The 21,157-nt window shown below is 41.2% G+C and overlaps 2 protein-coding genes across 2 annotated transcripts in view; one reads left to right on the forward strand and one right to left on the reverse strand.

The window, feature by feature from the left end:
- The window catches only part of LOC143126014 (anoctamin-1-like), a 197,835-nt gene that overhangs the window by 124,378 nt on the left and 52,300 nt on the right, over window positions 1-21,157 (forward strand). The window lies entirely within an intron of this gene.
- Window positions 5,170-6,652, reverse strand: LOC143126352 (sentrin-specific protease 2-like). The gene is made up of 5 exons (XM_076288248.1): window positions 6,591-6,652; window positions 6,406-6,494; window positions 6,224-6,329; window positions 6,041-6,146; window positions 5,170-5,951 (listed from the first exon to the last, which is right to left on the reverse strand). The coding sequence occupies exons 1-5, from the start codon at window positions 6,645-6,647 to the stop codon at window positions 5,830-5,832; spliced, it is 480 nt and encodes a 159-aa protein (XP_076144363.1). The 5' UTR covers window positions 6,648-6,652; the 3' UTR covers window positions 5,170-5,829.

Raw genomic sequence — 21,157 nt, forward strand, 5'->3', positions numbered from 1 at the left:
AAGCGGAGAAGCATGCTAAGCAGAGATTAAGTATCATTAATTTCTTGTGTGGCTAGCTATAGGGAGGAGATGTATGTTGCTAATTGGGATTTATGTTGTTTAGCGTAATGTCATGGTCATTTAATATGAGATGCTTGCACTCGTAACTTCGTCACTTGTAACTTTAGGACTGCTATTTTTTTTACTAACAGTAATTCACGAAGCACTTTAGCCCTAAAAGTAGCACCTAAGTCTGTGACAGCTTAAAAGAAGTGGCGAGGACTCCTAACGCCATGTTTTGAAATGCGTCTACTATTGTCTACAGGAGCTTCCAATCGCGAGGGAACTTGCATTGTAGGCATAACTAAGGGATGCAATAACACCACCAGCAACCAAAACTAGCCTACTCATTGTCAACATGTACAGGAAATGTAACGTTTCATGTGAATCAAATTAAAATGTTTTCTTTGCAAACGTAGGCATAGGCGTATGGTGACAGATTAATTTAATAATGCTGCTGTGTGAATCACGGCAAGCGTGAATGAAGTGGCCACTTCTTAATGGGACCCACTGTATGGAAGTGGGCTAAGTAAAATAGAGATGTTTTAAATAAGATAAGGTTAATCAGAATTCTACGATATGCCCGCTTGACAACGGCAGAGATAGAACTGGCCTTTGGCCATAGCAACCATCCATTTAGAACGACTGGCCTTCATAGCAACCAAAGATCTGAGCTGTGTTGCAATGTGAGGCAAAGTATAGAAAGGTGATGAAACATACAGAGACAGGTCAAGAAATATAGTGCAGTGTAGACAGTAGTATACAGTTGATTTACAGAAGGTGGTTTAGAGTAATATGAATTAAATATAAATATGTACAGTGTATTAGCAGTTATCTCATACAATAAGTAGAATAATGTATGTAGATGTAGCCGTAACATTATAATAGTAGAAATAATAATATAGATATATGCAGTGTATTAACAGAATATAATAAAACACCTAAGTCTGTGACAGCTTAAAAGAAGTGGCGAGGACTCCTAACGCGATGTTTTGAAATGCGTCTACTATTGTCTACAGGAGCTTCCAATCGCGAGGGAACTTGCATTGTAGGCATAACTAAGGGATGCAATAACACCACCAACAACCAAAACTAGCCTACTCATTGTCAACATGTACATTAAATGTAACGTTTCATGTGAATCAAATTAAAATGTTTTCTTTGCAAACGTAGGCATATGGTGACAGATTAATTAGTGGGTTTGATCCTGCAAGCCCACAGCATGGCTGAAAGCCATGCTGTGGGCTTGCGGAGCAAGCCCACTATTGTTCTTCTTAAGTTTTCTTATTATTAGTGGGTTTGCTCCAGCAAGACCACAGCATGGCTTTGCCATTGCGGAGCAAGCCCACTATTGTTCTTCTTAAGTTTTCTTATTATTAGTGGGTTTGATCCAGCAAGACCACAGCATGGCGAAGCCATGCTGTGGGCTTGCGGAGCAAGCCCACTATTGTTCTTCTTAAGTTTTCTTATTATTATTATTTATTATTCCTGTTCACCCACTTTTTGGCCGAACTACTGCTCCTAGACCGTTTGAGCTATCGACGCGGTTCGAACTCCAAAAATTCAGGCCCGAACCGGTGTAACTTGCTTGTTGATTTCGTGTCGCTGGCCCTTGTCGTTTTCGCGGTATTCCCGTTTTTCTGCGTTTTTTGGGCCCATTGAAATGAATGGCGGAATGTTCAGAATTCAAATTTCGATTGTGACATCACAGCTCTAATTGCTTAAGCTTGCACCTGGAAGAGTTCTAAGCCACCTGGCAGAGCTATAATGGGCTGGGCTGGGCTGTCTGTGTATATGAAGGTGTGTGCATGTAACTTTTGACCCGTATGTCCGATTTTCATAAATGAGGTACCGTTGGAATCCTTGGATAAGGCCGAGTTCCATGCCCCTGATCAAACCCACTCTTGCAGTTCCTCGGAACCGCAATTCTAGTTATTATTATATCTTCCTATTCACCCACTTTTTGGCCGAACTACTGCTCCTAGACCGTTTGAGCTATCGACGCGGTTCGAACTCCAAAAATTCAGGCCCGAACCGTTGTAACTTGCTTGTTGATTTCGTGTCGCTGGCCCTTGTCGTTTTCGCGGTATTCACGTTTTTCTGCGTTTTTTGGGCCCATTGAAATGAATGGCGGAATGTTCAGAATTCAAATTTCGATTGTGACATCACAGCTCTAATTGCTTAAGCTTGCACCTGGAAGAGTTCTAAGCCACCTGGCAGAGCTCTAATGGGCTGGGCTGGGCTGTCTGTGTATATGAAGGTGTGTGCATGTAACTTTTGACCCGTATGTCCGATTTTCATAAATGAGGTACCGTTGGAATCCTTGGACGAGGCCGAGTTCCATGCCCCTGATCAAACCCACTCTTGCAGTTCCTCGGAACCGCAATTCTAGTTATTATTATATCTTCCTATTCACCCACTTTTTGGCCGAACTACTGCTCCTAGACCGTTTGAGCTATCGACGCAGTTCGAACTCCAAAAATTCAGGCCCGAACCGGTGTAACTTGCTTGTTGCTTTCGTGTCGCTGGCCCTTGTCGTTTTCGCGGTATTCCCGTTTTTCGGCGTTTTTGGGCCCCATTGAAATCAATGGCGGAATGCTGGGGCTTTATGACATCACAGCACCTCATTACTTGCACCTGGTAGAGCTCTGCTGCTAGAGTTGATTACTTGCACCTGGCAGAGTTCTAAGCCATCTGGCAATGTCTAATGGGCTGGGCTGGGCTGTCTGTGTATATGAAGGTGTGTGCATGTAACTTTTGACCAGTATGTCCGATTTTCATGAATGAGGTACCGTTGGAATCCTTGAATGAAGCCCAGTTCAATGCCTTGCCAGCACTAAGTGTAAAGGTAATGTAAAAAAAGATGAGACAGCGCGAAAGCCAAACCATGTTGATAGAGGTCATTAAAAAAAAATATATATATATTTTCCAAATCCATTCAGCCCAGTTCAATGCCTTGCCAGCACTAAAGCCAAACCATGTTCATATAGGTCATTAAAAAAATAAATAAATAAAGTATTTCACCAATCCATTCAGCCCAGTCCTATACCCAGCTAGCTCCATTTGAACATAGTCATGTGTACAGTTGTATAGATTATTACATTGAGAAACACTTTCATACAGATATCATACATATCATACATACATATCCACACAGCATTACTAATCAAGTTACTCATCGTTGTCCAGCAAGAAGTCCTCAATCAATTCAATTGTCTTGCCACGATCTGTGGAGCTTACAGACAACGTTATATTACTACAGGTTCTGTATGCTATTTAAAGCCGACCTAACGCTGAGTCCCTTCTAGACGGTGTGTTGCAATGCATTCTGGGTGCTGTGCTGTGATTCGACGGCTCGTCACCTGACCCACCAAACAACAACTCTCTGGGATGTGGCAAATATCGCGTAAAAACCTTGTTGCCGGTGTTGTGCCCCTTCTGGTTTTTCCACCTACTGGTTTCCGAGCTGTTTCCGAGCCTGTCCAGATGTCATGTATACCTATCAACAGCAACTGACGGCTACCCACGTCGACAGATTCGCTACATATTCATAAACATTTTACTGGCCTTTGCATGTCGCACCTCAATAAAAACTGCACTGAACTGAACTGAATACCTGAGAACTACATTACTATAACATTTTCCAGCGGGGAAAATGCTTTTTTAAAGTAACCTAATTTCGATGATCTGTGTCGCGCTGGATTCGAACCCTCCTCAGCAAAAGTATCACCAGGCAAGACCGCCTCGCTCTCCACTACACTATCAACATCTACTTAACTTTATGGACATAACGCTGTGTTCACTCAGTAGGCCATGATTCACTGTTTATCTGAATATTTTGAAACAACTGGTTACCTTGATTTAGGCTTTAGAAACATAACTGTATCATGCACTCTACCTTCTGTTACACCTCTGCGCTGTCCATGTGCAAGGATTTGTCATAACTTCTACCAGGCAGCGCACGGATCATGAAACAATGGGTCTAAAACAACTGGTTACCCTGGCCTGAAAACGCATGATCTCGCTCTCAAACAGCTAGGTTGCAATAGCCTACGTTCCTTGGATTCATACATGACAGTTCACGGGTGTCGCACCTCAATATAATCTGTACTGAACGGAACATCTGAGCACTACATCACTATAACATTCTCCAGCGGGAAAAATGTTTTGTTTTTTTTAAGTAACCTAATTTCAATGATCTGTCGCGCTAGATCCGAACCCTCCTCAGCAAAATTAACACCATGGGAGACCGTCTCGCTCTCCACTACACTACCAACGACTACATTATCTCCAGGACATAACGCTGTGTTCACTCAGTAGGCCATGATTCGCCGTTTATCTAAATATTTTGAAACAACTGGTTTCCTTGATTTAGGCTTTAAAACACAACTGTATCATGCACTCTACCTTCTGTTACACCTCTGCGCTGTCCATGTGCAAGGATTTGTCATAAATTCTACCAGCAACGCACGGATTATGAAACAATGGGTCTAAAACAACTGGTTACCCTGGCCCTGGCCTGGAAACGTATGAATTCGACACTGTGAAAAGCAGCTACAATAGCCAGTTCCTTTGGTTTAGGACAAGCAGATTTCTATGGCCATGGCTCATACCTCGTTTCCAAAGTCATAGCCTATGCCATCCTACAACGTTATGTTTACGACGGAAGATAAGTATTTGCAACCCCTACAATGCTTTTCATTTCCAGTTCTCAATTTTAAAAGGTTACCTCATATCCCTCTTATCACAAGCAGCTTCTTCTAAATTGGGATGAAACTGGTTACCTTGCCTCAATTAGGCTACAGATGATCCCCACAAGCTGCTTGTGCATATACCAACATTATGTGCTAGAATTTGCACCAAAAGCTGTGATTAAAAAATGTTAATAAAATAAACCCATGCGCACAACCTTTTCCCTTATTTTCGTTGTAGATATTACATCACCTGCACTCAGATATCAGACAAACAATTTAGAGCCTGGTGTAGGATAATTGCTGAAAGTTGTTTTCAACACAGTGGAGTGCACACCTACTTCAGACAGAACCCTTTTCTTCAAAGAACTTTCAAACAAAAATGCAACCACAATAAAGTGAGATTAATTTTCTTTTATTGTGAAAAAGGTAGGCAAAACGTCACACATTTCGGTTATGCAATAAAAAAAAGCAAACAGGAAAATCCCAGAACAATAATGACTCATGAACAAATTCCAGTGAAAACCCCATCAATTTACCTATTCTGCAAATATGCCCCATGACGCAAGGCGATGAAATGGCAGATGACTGGGCAAAGACTGTTTTTAAAAAAGCAATCACATTCAATAACAAAATGTCTTAACAAAGTGTAATGAGGAGACAAAGAAGAAATGCATGAACTTAGCTTGCAACGCAAATAGTCACATATCCCTCCCTTTCCCATGCCTTCCCATTCACTTGAATAGGAAAATAGCTGCCCGTGGAGCACTTGCATAGAAGTACTTTTAATTCATTCATCTGCCCAAAAAACAAATTCCTACAACACCTAAACGGTAAACAAGAAAAGCTTCCTTACACAAATGGGCAGAGAAAAAAAAAAAACATTACCCTACATAAAAGGGCTAACACTGGGCAAAGAAAAGCCTTACAAAAAGGGCAAGGACAATGACAAACGTAAAGGACACAACTACAAGCTGCATGCTGCACAATAAAAATTAAGGTGTACTGGGGGTCGACCAGCACAACCCCAATGGAACCACAGACTGCATGCTGAGCACTCAATCTAAAGAGAAGCATGGCCAATGATTAGTAATAGGGCCTAGACATTTCGATGCATAAACAAACGGTCAATTCTTACCCAGTCATCACGTTTCTCCACATCCTCTCTCCCAGGACTTTGGCACTCGTTCCCACACAGCCTGCAGAGGTTCTCTAAATCTTCTAAAAGATTATATTCAACATTATGCTCACATAGGTTACATTTGAAAGAGAAGGACACCTACACACCTTAAAGAGGAGGGTACACACACCTGAGTCTGTCACCAGTGTGCAGGCAATCTCCCTCCGCAATTGTGTGACAGCCACCTGATCAGTTCTGAAATGGAGCATTTCGCCTCTCAGGAGAAGCTGCGCAAACTACATACGGAAGAGTACAGTCAGTAGAATCCATCCACTAGCTGCAGTACATTACATCAAGTCAGATTCAGTCATACCTTGCAGACAAATGCCCCACATGATGTAGCATCTGGCTGCCGGGGATGGTCAACCGTGCTACAGGCCCATCTTGAAAAATGCAAGTTCTTATGCCTCATGAAAGATCTGTAGAACAGAAAAGCATTGTTGCTAGTTTGAAACAAAAAAGGTCTATGACATTACTAATTAACCTCCAACTCACCTAGTGACATCCTGGCATTTCTTGATTTTACCAGGGGTTTCACCCAATGGATCCAGATACAGGGCCCGTTTCTCCTTAGGATACATGACCTTGGTGAGGACAAAAAAAATCAAATCACTTAAGTAATGAAGCTCCCGACTCTTATAAGCCTCTTAACTGCGATGGCATTGTATGGGAATGTTCACCACAAGTGTCCAGTGGTGACGGTCACAAACAGGTCCAATCAGGATATCATAGGCCATGGGGTCAAGCTGAAAAGATGAGCAGACACACATGAGCACCTGTGCATTGCAATCACACATTTATTGTAACATTGACAATACTGACCTTATTTAGTCCTCTGAATGACCCTTGCCATACAGCCGTCATTTGGAAAGAGTCCACGAAGAACACTTTTTTCTCCAGTTGGCCTCTGACCTTATCCAAACAGCTCTGGATGAAAGCGTTCATCACCTTGAACAACACGTGTGTGGAATTACATTTTCACATCAGCAATATGTAAGCATTCAAGGACATTTGACACATGCATTTACCTCACTTTCAACCTCCTTTCCTGGGGCCAGATTGCCGAGATCCCTGGAAAAGATCTTATAAGGTCCCACCTTGCTCCACAGCACACCCTGCCGTTTCCCGGACCAGATCTCGTCGATCACTGACATTTAGAAGGGGTTATGCATTTGGCACGGAGAAATAACACAAAATAATACAACTAATATATACTTACATTCCTCTGGGGAGACACCGAGGGCTGAGAGGCACTGAGGAATGGCAGATGAAGGCATCATTGGGATGGGGTCGGGCTGAGGACTGGCAGACAAGGGGAAGTGAGGACTGGTGGACAGGAGAGACTGAGGACTGGTGGATGGAGGGATGGGGTCGGGCTGAGGACTGGCAGACAAGGGGAAGTGAGGACTGGTGGACAGGAGAGACTGAGGACTGGTGGATGGAGGGATGGGGTCGGGCTGAGGACTGGCAGACAAGGGGAAGTGAGGACTGGTGGACAGGAGAGACTGAGGACTGGTGGATGGAGGGATGGGGTCGGGCTGAGGACTGGCAGACAAGGGGAAGTGAGGACTGGTGGACAGGAGAGACTGAGGACTGGTGGATGGAGGGATGGGGTCGGGCTGAGGACTGGCAGACAAGGGGAAGTGAGGACTGGTGGACAGGAGAGACTGAGGACTGGTGGATGGGAGAGACTGAGGACTGGTGGATGGGGGGATGGGGTCGGGCTGAGCACTGGAGACCCACTTCCGGGGGATCCTTGGCTGGGGCTCAATGAACTTCTTCAGTTGGTCCAGATTTATTTTTTTTATCTCTCTCCCATTGGAGGCCAGCAGGTCCACACTTTTGCCCTCAATACCTGTGACAGTATATGGCCCCAGGAGCTCACTCTCCATCTTCCCTCCCTTCCGCTGCTCCTCGCGGATGTTCTTACGGAGGACTTTGTCCCCAACCTGAAAATTGTCATCCATGCCGACAGCCAATTTTCTCTTTCTCACTCTCTCTTGGGCAGCCTTTATGTTTTCCCTCACTTTGGGATACACCTCCCTCTGAACAGCGGAAATGTGAGGAGATGGTTTTTCAGTAGCCGCTAGGGCCTCCACTTTGTCGTGGCTTATCTGCAAAAGTATGACAATATTGTGAAACAAACTGGTTACTGGTACTGGTATTCCAAGTGCAAGAGAAAAGAAATGCTCCTACATGCCACTTGTCTGGTATCTCAGGAGGATAACGGGCCTCCCTCCCGTATAGGAGATAAAATGGTGCGTATTTGGTCGTGCATTGTTTCTTGGTTCGAAGGCCAAAAATGGTGGGTTTTATGTAAAGGTCCCAATTCTGGGGATGGTCCTTCACCATTTTCCTCAGGGCTCTGAAATAAAGAACAATTTTTGAAATTGTTTTAAACGCATACACATTTTATGACATGATATAACATAACATGACATAAGTTCATATTCACCCTTGAATGGTCCCGTTCACCTTCTCCACCAAGCCATTCGTTTGTGGATGGTACGGTGAACACAGACTCCTTGTGATCTCAAGCTGCTCACACAACCTAAAGTTGATCTAGGAACATTCATTGAATGAGAACAAAAGTAGTGTTTATTCTGGAAAAGGTTGTGTTGGCCAAAATACAGTTAGGCACAATGTTCACTTACTTTATTAACGAACTCTCTCCCCCTGTCGGTGAGGATGCGTTTTGGTGCACCATGGCGGTAAAAAAAATCCATTACGCATTCCGCTACCATCTCAGCCTTTTTGCCCCGAATGGGGTACACCTCAACCCATTTTGTCATATAATCAATCATGACACACATGTAGGTGTGGCCCCGGTTTGTGGCTGCCAGCTTCCCCACTAGGTCCATTCCCACTAGTTCAAATGGTTCAGATACCTGAAATGTCAAGCACACATTAATAATGTTTTGTTTCATTGACAATTGCTTAAGCCTATTAAATGGGATGTAAGCATTCACCTCTATTGGATTGTATTGGGTCTTGTCTTTTATAGTGTAGGCCCTCTTCAACTGGCACTCCTCACACTGGGCAATCTAACAAAGACATAAAGTCAGTGTCACATAGGACATTTTATGAAATCCATAACATTCACGGACATCTGGACCAATAACACTTACCCATTTGGAAATGTCCTCCTTCATGCCAGGCCACCAAAATCTTTGTAGAATGGCGTGGAGAGTCCGGTCCACACCACAGTGAGCCCCATGCCGACTAGCATGGAAATGTATGAATAGCTCGTTTGCCTCCTCTGGGCTGCAAACCACTTTGGCGTAGTGGTGTTGCTGCTGATCTTGCTTCCTCCGGCAGAAGTAAAACAGTTCCCCATCTAAGGGGTGCATCGCATTAACATTGGAAATAGCATTTTAAACATTGACATAATGAAATAAAGCTTGTTTGACTTACCTCGCACTGCATAGCTGTCCGCTCTCCGCTTCAGAACATACCTTTGCTCCTTGGTGAAACCAGGGGGGTACGTGTTCTGCACCTTGAAGTTTAGGATTTCTTCAGCTTTTCGGGGGTCCATCTTACTACTTCTCAATTCTCTCAATTCTCTCAAATCTCTCAAATCTCTCACTTCTCAATTCTTCTCAAGTCTCTCAATCTATGAATTCTCTCCCACTCGCTACACACCTTGATGGTTTCTGGCCCCTTTTATACTGTCCTGTGCTATCCATAATGTATTAATTGACTGATGGATTGATGGATTGATTGATTGACATGCTGATAGACTGAAGAGCACCTTTCATGACATTTAAATAGACCTATAATGTTTTGTTCTTTTCTTATCAGCTGTTTTAGATCAAATCCAAAGTTGTTTAATATGAACTTGCACTTTTACACATGTGTCTTATTTGTACTGGGTGTAGGCATATACATCTGAACCCAATGTTCAGGTAATTTCATGAGATTTGACTTTACAATCTATTTCACAATCTACTATAGGCCTATGTTTGCTTTCAGGACCGTGTCCAATTACCTGATGCAGGTGCGCAAAGGTGGGCCTATCTGGAACACCTCGCATAAACTTAGCGCAGGGTGTATTAGTGTCAAATATAAATGTATATATATATTTTTTAAACCTTTTTCAGGTTAGCGTAACAACATTACAGACTTGTGTGCAAAAATTAACTATAGGCCTATCAACAGCAATGTTGGCCTCTAGACCTATGCATCACAAGCACCCAGCTGTGAAGGCGATCATCAAGGAGGTAACCCGTTGTTTCAGACCAATTCAGAAGCTCCGTGTGCTTAGGCTACGTGATTGCAAGATAAATGAGGTTGGACGGGTGTGGAATATTGGCGAACATGGGAAGGCTATCATAAAACGAAAAGCAGGGGTTGAAATCCTTAATTGGTTGAATCAAGACGTTGACTACGCTATATCGTCTGTTTGAATGAATTGTTTTCAATCATTTCTTTTCATAATTTCAGCGCCAATGACATTGGGTATTGTTATTCGATTTATCCTTACTCAATCAAAACAACAGAACTGAAATATACATAAAACTAAATGGGCTACATGATTAAATAACATGAGTTAACTCTTCAATTTTCTCACTTGTCTTCTGTTGTAAACATGGCTTTGTATCACTTTGGAAACGTAGATGTAATCATTTGAGCCATAGCATTAGAAATGTTGCTTCTTTTCATGAATCCAAGGAAGTTATTGCAGCTGTTTGACAGCGAGATCATGCGTTTTCAGGCCAGGGTAACCAGTTGATTTAGACCCATTGTTTCATGATCCGTGCGCTGCCTGGTAGAATTTATGACAAATCCTTGCACAAGGACAGCGCAGAGGTGTAACAGATGGTAGAGTGCATGATACAGTTATGTTTCTAAAGCCCAAATCAAGGTAACCAGTTGTTTCAAAATATTCAGATGAACGGTGAATCATGGCCTACTGAGTGAAGATAGCGTTATGTCCATGAAAGTATGTAGATGTTGATAGTGTAGTGGAGAGCGAGGCGGTCTCGCATGGAGTTACTTTTGCTGAGGAGGGTTCGAATCTAGCCCGACAGATCATCGAAATTAGGTTACTTTTTAAAAAAGCATTTTTCCCGCTGGAGAATGTTATAGTGATGTAGCGCTCAGATGTTCAGTTCAGTACAGTTTATATTGAGGTGCGACACGCAAAGGCCCGTGAACTGTGTATGAATCCAAGGAACGTAGGCTATTGCAACCTAGCTGTTTGAGAGCGAGATCATGCATTTCCAGGGCAGGGTAACCAGTTGTTTTAGACCCATTGTTTCATGATCCGTGCGTTGCCTGGTAGAATTTATGACAAATCCTTGCACATGGACAGCGCAGAGGTGTAACAGAAGGTAGAGTGCATGATACAGTTATGTTTTTGAAGCCTAAATCAAGGTAACCAGTTGTTTCAAAATACTCAGATAAACGGTGAATCATGGCCTACTGAGTGAACACAGCATTATGTTCTGGAAGTTATGTAGATGTTGATAGTGTAGTGGAGAGCGAGGCGGTCTTGCCTGGTGATACTTTTGCTGAGGAGGGTTCGAATCCAGCGCGACACAGATCATCGAAATTAGGTTACTTTAAAAAAGCATTTTCCCCGCTGGAAAATGTTATAGTAATGTAGTTCTCAGGTATTCAGTTCAGTTCAGTGCAGTTTTTATTGAGGTGCGACATGCAAAGGCCAGTAAAATGTTTATGAATATGTAGCGAATCTGTCGACGTGGGTAGCCGTCAGTTGCTGTTGATAGGTATACATGACATCTGGACAGGCTCGGAAACAGCTCGGAAACCAGTAGGTGGAAAAACCAGAAGGGGCACAACACCGGTGTTGTGCCCCTTCTGGTTTTTCCACCTACTGGTTTCCGAGCTGTTTCCGAGCCTGTCCAGATGTCATGTATACCTATCAACAGCAGCTGACGGCTACCACGTCGACAGATTCGCTACATATTCATAAACATTTTACTGGCCTTTGCATGTCGCACCTCAATAAAAACTGCACTGAACTGAACTGAATACCTGAGAACTACATTACTATAACATTTTCCAGCGAGGAAAATGCTTTTTTAAAGTAACCTAATTTCGATTCTCTGTGTCGCGCTGGATTCGAACCTTCATCAGCAAAAGTATCACCATGCTAGACTGTCTCGCTCTCCACTAAACTATCAACATCTACATAACTTCTAGAACACAACGCTGTGTTCACTCAGTAGGCCTAGGCCATGATTCACCATTTATCTGAATATTTTGAAACAACTGGTTACCTTGATTTAGGCTTTAAAAACGTAACTGTATCATGCACTCTACCTTCTGTTACACCTCTGCGCTATTCATGTGCAAGGATTTGTCATAAATTCTACCAGGCAACGCACGAGTTATGAAACAATGGGTCTAAAACAACTGGTTACCCTGGACTGAAAACGCATGATCTCGCTCTCAAACAGCTAGGTTGCAATAGCCTACGTTCCCTGGATGCATATGCCTACACATTTTACTGGCCTTTGCGTTTCGCACCTTAATATAATCCGTACACAGCTGAGCACTATAACATTCTCCAGCGAGAAAATTATTTTTTAGAAGTCGCCTAATAATGACCATGACCATGATCTAGATTCGAACTCTCTTCAGGAAAACAAATTACACGCGTGACCGTTCCCCACTACACCATCAACACTGTGTCAATGATCGTTTAACTATTTTCTATCAAGTCATACATCACTGTTTGTCTGAACATTCCGAAACAACTGGTTACCTTAATTTAGGCTTAAAACATATCGCTCTGCTACACCGCTGCGCCATCTGTGTGCAATGATTTGTCAAAAATTCTACCAGGCAGCATATGGATTCTGAAACAATGGGTCTGAAACCACTGCATGGTTACCCTGGCCTGGAAACGCATGAATTCGAGACTGTGAAAAACAGCTACAATAGCCAGTTCCTTTGGTTTAGGACAAGCAGATTTCTATGGCCATGGCGTCTCGTTTCCAAAATTATAGCCTATGCTATCCTACAACGTTATGTTTACGACGGAATATAAATATTTGCAACCCCTACAATGCTTTTCATTTCAGGTTTTTAATTTTAAAAGGTTAACCTCATATCCCTGTTATCACAAGCAGCTTGTTCTAAATTGGGATGAAACTGGTTACCTTGCCTCAATTAGGCTACAGATGATCCCCACAAGCTGCTTGCGCATATACCAACATTATGTGCTAGTTAATTTGCACCAAAAGCTCTCCAGCTCCAGCTGTTGAGTGTTTGACAGCGAGATCATGCGTTTTCAGTCCAGGGTAACCAGTTGTTTTAGGCCCAATTGTTTCATCATCCGTGCGCTGCCTGGCAGAATGTATGACAAATCCTTGCACATGAATAGCGCAGAGGTACAGAAGGTAGAGTGCATGATACAGTTACGTTTTTAAAGCCTAAATCAATTAAGGTAACCAGTTGTTTCAAAATATTCAGATGAACGGGAAATCATGGCCTACTGAGTGAAAACAACATCATGTCGAATGAGTGTTGTAGTTGTTAGTAGTGTAGTGGAGAGCGAGACAACCTAGCATGGTTTTACTTTTGCTGAGGAGGGTTCGAATCTAGCGCGACAGTTCATCGAAATTAGGTTACTTTTTAAAAATAGCATTTTTCCCGCTGGAGAATGTTATAGTGATGTAGTGCTCAGATGTTCAGTTCAGTACAGTTTATATTGAGGTGCGACACGCAAAGGCCCGTGAACTGTGTATGAATCCAAGGAACGTAGGCTATGGCAACCTAGCTGTTTGAGAGCGAGATCATGCGTTTCCAGGGCAGGGTAACCAGTTGTTTTAGACCCATTGTTTCATAACTCGTGCGTTGCCTGGTAGAATTTATGACAAATCCTTGCACATGGACAGCGCAGAGGTGTAACAGAAGGTAGAGTGCATGATACAGTTATGTTTTTAAAGCCTAAATCAAGGTAACCAGTTGTTTCAAAATACTCAGATAAACGGTGAATCATGGCCTAGGCCTACTGAGTGAACACAGCGTTATGTTCTGGAAGTTATGTAGATGTTGATAGTTTAGTGGAGAGCGAGGCGGTCTCGCATGGTGATTCTTTTGCTGATGAAGGTTCGAATCCAGCGCGACACAGAGAATCGAAATTAGGTTACTTTAAAAAAGCATTTTTCCCGCTGGAAAATGTTATAGTAATATAGTGTTCAGGTATTCAGTTCAGTTCAGTGCAGTTTTTATTGAGGTGCGACATGCAAAGGCCAGTAAACTGTTTATGAATATGTAGCGAATCTGTCGACGTGGGTAGCAGTCAGTTGCTGTTGATAGGTATACATGACATCTGGACAGGCTTGGAAACAGCTCGGAAACCAGTAGGTGGAAAAACCAGAAGGGGCACAACACCGGAACAACAGGGAAAAGGCAACAGGATAGCAGCACGAAAGATACACAGGATACACACGGAATTTTGATGGACGTCCTTATCAGTCTATGGTCTAACTTATAAACGTGTCGGGTCAACGTCAACGATAAGTAAGTTAGGCTAACGTAAACGTTAGCTATTTGCTGTTGTCATATGCTAGTGCTATATGCTTTAGGCTACGTGATGGCCATTTATCACACTCATTTTAGGTACTACTTTTACGAGGTCTGTAGTTCTGTCAAAATGTATCATATCGTTGACAGACTACAAGGTTATCTTCCTTAGACTTCGTAGATGTAGTTACTACAATTTGGAAGCGAATTTCGAAGTGTAAATATGGTTTTAGTGTGTAAACAGACCAACCGCGATTTTGCAATGAAGTTAATGGAACCTTTTATGTAGGGCTTCTAGGCTACTTTCACGAAGTCTGTAGTTCTGTCAAAATGTATCTTATCTATGAACAGACTACATGATTATCTTCCTTAGACTTCGTAGATGTAGTTACTACAATTTGGAAGCGAATTTCGAAGTGTAAATATGGTTTTAGTGTGTAAACAGACCAACCGCGATTTTGCAATGAAGTGAATATGGAGCCTTTTATGTAGGACTACTAGGCTACTTTCACGAAGTCTGTAGTTCTGTCAAAATTGATCTTATCTATGAACAGACTAGAATACATGGTTATCTTCTTTAGACTTTGTAGATGTAGTTATTACAGTTTGGAAGCGAAATTCGAAGTGCAAATATGGTTTAAATGTGTAAACAAGACGCCTGATGTTTAATATATGTTAATGAATGGGCACAGTATTATTGTGTACAGTAATGGGCTATCAGTAGTATGTAAACAGTTCATGTGTTATGTGATTTACATAAACTAACAACAGAAATGTTAAAAGCTGGTATTGTGTTTCCTGAATTCTTACATTCAGGCATTCAAATGAAATGTAATTAAATAGCATATCAATCATGCAACAATGCAAAAACAATGAAACTAGTGTAGGCCTAATTATATTTTACATTAGTAAAGCAGTACTCTGATGTGCATGCTTTCACAAACTTTTGTAAACAATCTTAGCACTTTAAACATTGACTGTTTTGAAGTGCATGTAGGCAATATAGTATAAAAATAATAATTGTGATATCATTACAATTTGATAGGGGTTGGGAGGAGGGGGTGGGTTCATGTAGGTGGGCCCTATGACCCCAAAGTATGCCTTGACTGGGCCTCAGGTCAAAGAAGTTTGAGAAATGCTGATGTAGACAACAAAGCAGCAAGGAGGCGTCGTGTGATCATTTAAACAAGTTTTATGACGAGGTCGATGAGGGTGGGAAAAATCGTACATTTCTGTGCAAACTTTGCCCGCACTTCAGTCACATTGTCTTTTAAGAAAATGCAGTCCTTTTTTCGGTTCCAGCAGCCAACAACCTCAGAACTGACCCTTCAGGCCTCTCAGGAGGCGCTGGCCTTTAACCGCAGCCAGAAGAGAGTCAGCAGAAATTTGATTGCCTTTAAAAAATCTGACTTCTTAAAAAATCTTAAACTGGCTGCATTACGTGATTATTTCTGAGATTCTGATACGTTTTTAACCATGACCTATACACAGTTCTGGTTTGAAAATGTATCTCTTAAAATAATCACTTTATGCAGTCAGCTTAAGATGGCTTACTAGCAACTAACTAATTACCCTAGCAACAACCTAGAAACCACCCCTGTAATGTCAACCTAGCGACCACCATAGCAACCAGCATAGCAACCATGTTATTTATGCGTTTTAGCTTATTGGATGTTGCGTTAATGCAGACAACTTTTGATCCGTGTGCCCGATTTTCATAAATGAGGTACCGTTGGAATCCTTGGATGAGGCCGAGTTCCGTGCCACTGATCAAACCCACTCTTGCAGTTCCTCGGAACCGCAATTCTAGTTTAATAATGCTGCTGTGTGAATCACGGTAAGCACGAATGAAGTGGCCACTTCATAATGGGACTCACTGTATGGATGTAGGCTAAGTAAAATAGAGATTTTTCAAATAAGATAAGGTTAGGATATGCCCGCTTGACAACGGCAGAGATAACTGGCCTTTGGCCATAGCAACCATCCATTTAGAACGACTGGCCTTCATAGCAACCAAGGATCTTAGCTGTGATTCATGTAGCTACAGTAGGCTATGCATGCAATGTGATGCAAAGTATAGAAAGGTGATGAAATCCGGCATCTTTTGTGTTTGTTATTTTTTAAATGTATTTGTCATGTCTTGATGTCACGGGAACGCTGGCGACTACGCCGCTCCACCCAGCATCTTTTGTCTTGTTGTTATGTGTCTTGTTTGTGGAGCGCTTTGGGTTGCACTCTGTGCATGTTAAATGCGCTTTAAAAATAAAACTGACTTGACTTGACTTGAAATATACAGAGACAGGTCAAGAAATATAGTGCAATGTAGACAGTAGTATACAGTTGATTTACAGAAGGTGATTTAGAGTAATATGAATTAAATATAAATATGTGCAGTGTAGCAGTTATCTCATACAATAAGTAGAATAACATGTAGATGTAGCAGTAACATTATAATAGTAGAAATAATAATATAGATATATGCAGTGTATTAACAGAATATAATAAAACAGAATAAATATGGATATTCAATATGACAAATATATAACATATATGTACATAACATACAGCTATGTGCAGTGTGGAAACAGTGTCATTGTAGTGCAGAAACAACATTATAAGAGTAGTAAGAATAAGTCTATGTGCAGGATGAATAGTATAAAGATCAGTAGAATAACTATGTATAAATGTAATTACAGTAGGCCTATGTACATTTGTAAATAAATAGAAAACTATGGGTGAGAGGGATAAATAAATTTTATTTAATGGTAAAAGTAAATTGCATTCAATTAAATTGCAATTAAAAATCTTTCAAAAAGTACAACCAAAGCTGAGCTTGATCAACTAGAACGTCTAAAGAACCAGAACTTGAGTGTAGTTTTTTGCTGGGTCCCAGGCCATGTTGGTCTGAGGGGAAATGAGAAAGCGGACAGTGCTGCTAAGCAAGCCCTCAATGAAGAAGTCACAGAATGTCATATCCCTGCCCCAGACCTTAAACCTATACTGAACTCTTACATCACAGATAAGTGGCAATCTGAATGGGATTAATGTACCAACAACAAGCAAGGAATGTGAATTTTGGCACGTTTTCATGATCCACTGGGTCGTTATGGGCCACACAAAATACGGTGTTGCTAAAATTACTCCTATTGTGGCTATTAGAGACATGCGTTCATGAGTATCCAGCTACATTCAATGAGTTAAGTAAAATACATTCACACACACAAAAAAAACATCACTAATGTTGTGGACATTCCTTTATTCTGAGATACATCAATAGGCTCTCAAAACAATCCCAAACAGACATAAGGTCTTTATAGAGCAAATCCATATAGATTATTTGTCAAATAAACCAGTAAAACAGAATTAGGCGATGGAATATATAACATTCACACTCATAGCTCATATTTTTAAAATAAATCAGTGAAAAAGTATCCTGACAAACAAGCAGCATTTTAATGCCTTAGTCATATTTTATAATTTCAACATTTTCTCTAGGTTACCTGATAGCCCAGTTTGAGAGGTGCAAGACGCGTGACATTATTTATTTTTTCAGCCAATGACTGCTGTTGTTTTATTTTATTGATTTGATTTTAGTCATAGAAGCTAAATTCGAAGGCAGGCCACAGGTAAAATCCAACGAACCGCATTCACCCCGCAAGGCAATAGTTGAATAGAGCTTTTGAGGTATTGCCACTGCTCCAACACTGAAAGGCACTGTTAGAATGCTTGGATCAAGCCAGGTTCAGCATAGCGTATGTCACTGTCTGCTCACGTTGGTGACCGGACCAGGGCAAGCACACTTTCGCAGTTCCCACCGGAAATGCAGTGTAGTTATTATTAAGTGTGCTTGCAAAGCAGCACACTTATTGTTCTTCTTAAGTTTTCTTATTATTAATATTATTATTATTCCCGTCTCCCTAATTTTTTTCCAGCTCCTGTGCCTAGGCCCTTTGAGACAGAGACACCGTTCCAACTTTAAAACGTCCGGGCAGTACCGGTGTAACTTGCTCGAGAAGATGACGTCAAGTGGGCGTGTCGTTCGTCCGCCATATTGGATTGAATAGAAAGCTAAACTAAATTTTCACAGGTCACAAATTTGGTCCGAACGCCACGAAACTTGACGTACATGATCCTTGGACCAAGCCTCACAAAAGTTACAGAAAGGATTTTTGATTTTCGAAAGCGTTTGCCCGTCACAGCCAAACGAAATCGGCGGCGAAGCTCCGAAACAGGAAGTCGTCCATATCACAGGAACACTGTCACATATCGATACCAAATTTTGTATATGAACTGGGGACTCCAGTGTGAGGGTGCATAAGCTGAAAAAAAAAAAGAAATATTCCAAAAGTTTCCATGATTTGGCAAACCACCCACAGGTATTTGGTAACTCTCCCCATTCACCTTTACACCATTCCCCTTCTATCACAACGCCTTCCAAGTATGCTCAATCAATGCCTCTGGGTATCCACAATGTCTCCAGGCAACCTTGCCCAATCATGAAATCCTTGCTCTGCCATGGGATAGTATGGACTTACGAACTGAAATAGCAAGGAGAACGGTAGCTATATATAGCTTACATAATAGAGTTGTTTTCACATTGACGGTATTCAAATAAAATTTTTCATTATTGTTACATATCATGATGGGAGAGTATTATTAAAAATGTTACAAGTATGCAAATGCATATGTTTACGGGCATTTAGGTTTTACTGTGTTGTTTTGTTGTAAAGACATGCAAGGCATTCTGGGCCATGTAATAGACAAACAGTGGTCGGCAGCGTTAACTTGATTTCCATACGTATTAATATGAATAGGTGTTTCTGTAAACCTAGGGACAATAAACAGCTATCTCTGTTACAAAAACGAGCTGGTAATCGCTCATTGAAGAGGGAACTATGATAAAAAGAATTTTTTCCTCAAAGCATGGATTTGACGACAGTACAAGCAGGAAATACCTTGAAAAGACTCTCCGTTTATTTGATGTTGCCATAGCAACGCAGCCTTCAGAGCAAAGATTCTAGAAGAGCTTCAGGGAGACACGTTTTGAGTTCGTGGCCAAGTACCTAAAATATCGGTTTCCATGTGTATGTGCTGGATGGCGTGCTTCCTTTATGAAAGTAAGTGTTTTATAGAGTTACAGACATAATGAGTCATGTTGTAGTGGTCAACATAAATGTGCCCCTTCTGTTATTAGAATGCTAATCGGAGATTTAAAATCATTCATTTCTTGTGTGGCTAGAAGCTAGCTAGCTATGTCAGGGAGGAGATGTTGCTGTAACGTTAACGTTATGAGATTTATGTTGCTTGATATGCTTGTACTCGTAACTTCGTCACTCGTAACTTTAGGACTCCTATTTTTTTTACTAAGAGTAATTCAGGAAGCATTTTAGCCCTAAGTAGCGCCTGAGTCTGTGACAGCTTAAGCGAGGATTCCTAATAAGACCGATTCACAAACAATGTTTTGTGGTGCCATTTCACGTCGCGATGTTTTGAAATGCGTCTAACAATCACGAGGGAACAATTTTGCATTGTAGGCATAATAACTAAGGGATGCAGTAACACCACCAAAAACAACCAAAACTAGCCTACTCATTGTTTACATGTACATTAAATGTAACGTTTCATTGTGAATCAAATTAAAAGATTCTCCTCTTTGCAAACGTTGGCATAGGCATATGGTGACAGATTAATTTAATAATGTTGCTGCTGTGAATCACGGTAAGCGCGAATGAAGTGGCCACTTCTTAATGGGACTCACTGTATGGAAGTAGGCTAAGTAAAATAGAGATGTTTAAAATAAGATAAAGTTAGGATATGCCCGCTTGACAACGGCAGAGATAACTGGCCTTTGGCCATAGCAACCATCCATTTAGAACGACTGGCCTTCATAGCAACCAAGGATCTTAGCTGTGATTCATGTAGCTACAATATGCATGCAATGTGATGCAAAGTATAGAAAGGTGATGAAATATACAGAGACAGGTCAAGAAATATAGTGCAATGTAGAGAGTAGTATACAGTTGATTTACAGAAGGTGGTTTAGAGTAATATGAATTAAATATAAATATGTGCAGTGTATTAGCAGTTATCTCATACAATAAGTAGAATAATGTATGTAGATGTAGCAGTAACATTATAATAGTAGAAATAATAATATAGATATATGCAGTGTATTAACAGAATATAATAAAACAGAATAAATATGGATATTCAATATGACAAATATATAACAGATATGTACATAACATACAGCTATGTGCAGTGTGGAAACAGTGTCATTGTAGTGCAGAAACAACATTATAAGAGTAGTAAGAATAAGTCTATGTGCAGGATGAATAGTATAAAGATCAGTAGAATAACTATGTATAAATGTAATTACAGTAGGTCTATGTAGATTTGTAAATAAATAGAAAACTATGGGTGAGAGGGATAAATTAATTTTATTTAATCGTAAAAGTAAATTGCATTCAATTAAATTGCAATTAAAAATCTTTCCAGTAGGCTTTAATGTCACTCAAAAAGTACAACCAAAGCTGAGCTTGATCACCTAGAACGTCTAAAGAACCAGAACTTGAGTGTAGTTTTTTGCTGGGTCCCAGGCCATGTTGGTCTGAGGGGAAATGAGAAAGCGGACAGTGCTGCTAAGCAAGCCCTCAATGAAGAAGTCACAGAATGTCAAATCCCTGCCCCAGACCTTAAACCTATACTGAACTCTTACATCTGAGATAAGTGGCAATCTGAATGGGAT

The sequence above is a fragment of the Alosa pseudoharengus genome, unplaced genomic scaffold (genome assembly GCF_046254945.1).
Source record: "Alosa pseudoharengus isolate Yale_2024_CS ecotype anadromous, Long Island Sound unplaced genomic scaffold, YU_APseudo_1.1 YU_APseudo_1.1_scf_16, whole genome shotgun sequence".
Classification (NCBI taxonomy): Eukaryota; Metazoa; Chordata; class Actinopteri; order Clupeiformes; family Clupeidae; genus Alosa; species Alosa pseudoharengus.

Coding starts and splice junctions, on each gene's coding strand:
- LOC143126352 (XM_076288248.1), bottom strand. CDS start 6,647: ATGGCCTATGATATCCTGATTGGACCTGTTTGTGACCGTCACCACTGG. Junction 6,495..6,590: donor GTCACCACTGGACACTTGTG/GTGAACATTCCC, acceptor GTCCTCACCAAG/GTCATGTATCCTAAGGAGAA. Junction 5,952..6,040: donor CACACTGGTGACAGACTCAG/GTGTGTGTACCC, acceptor ATAATCTTTTAG/AAGATTTAGAGAACCTCTGC.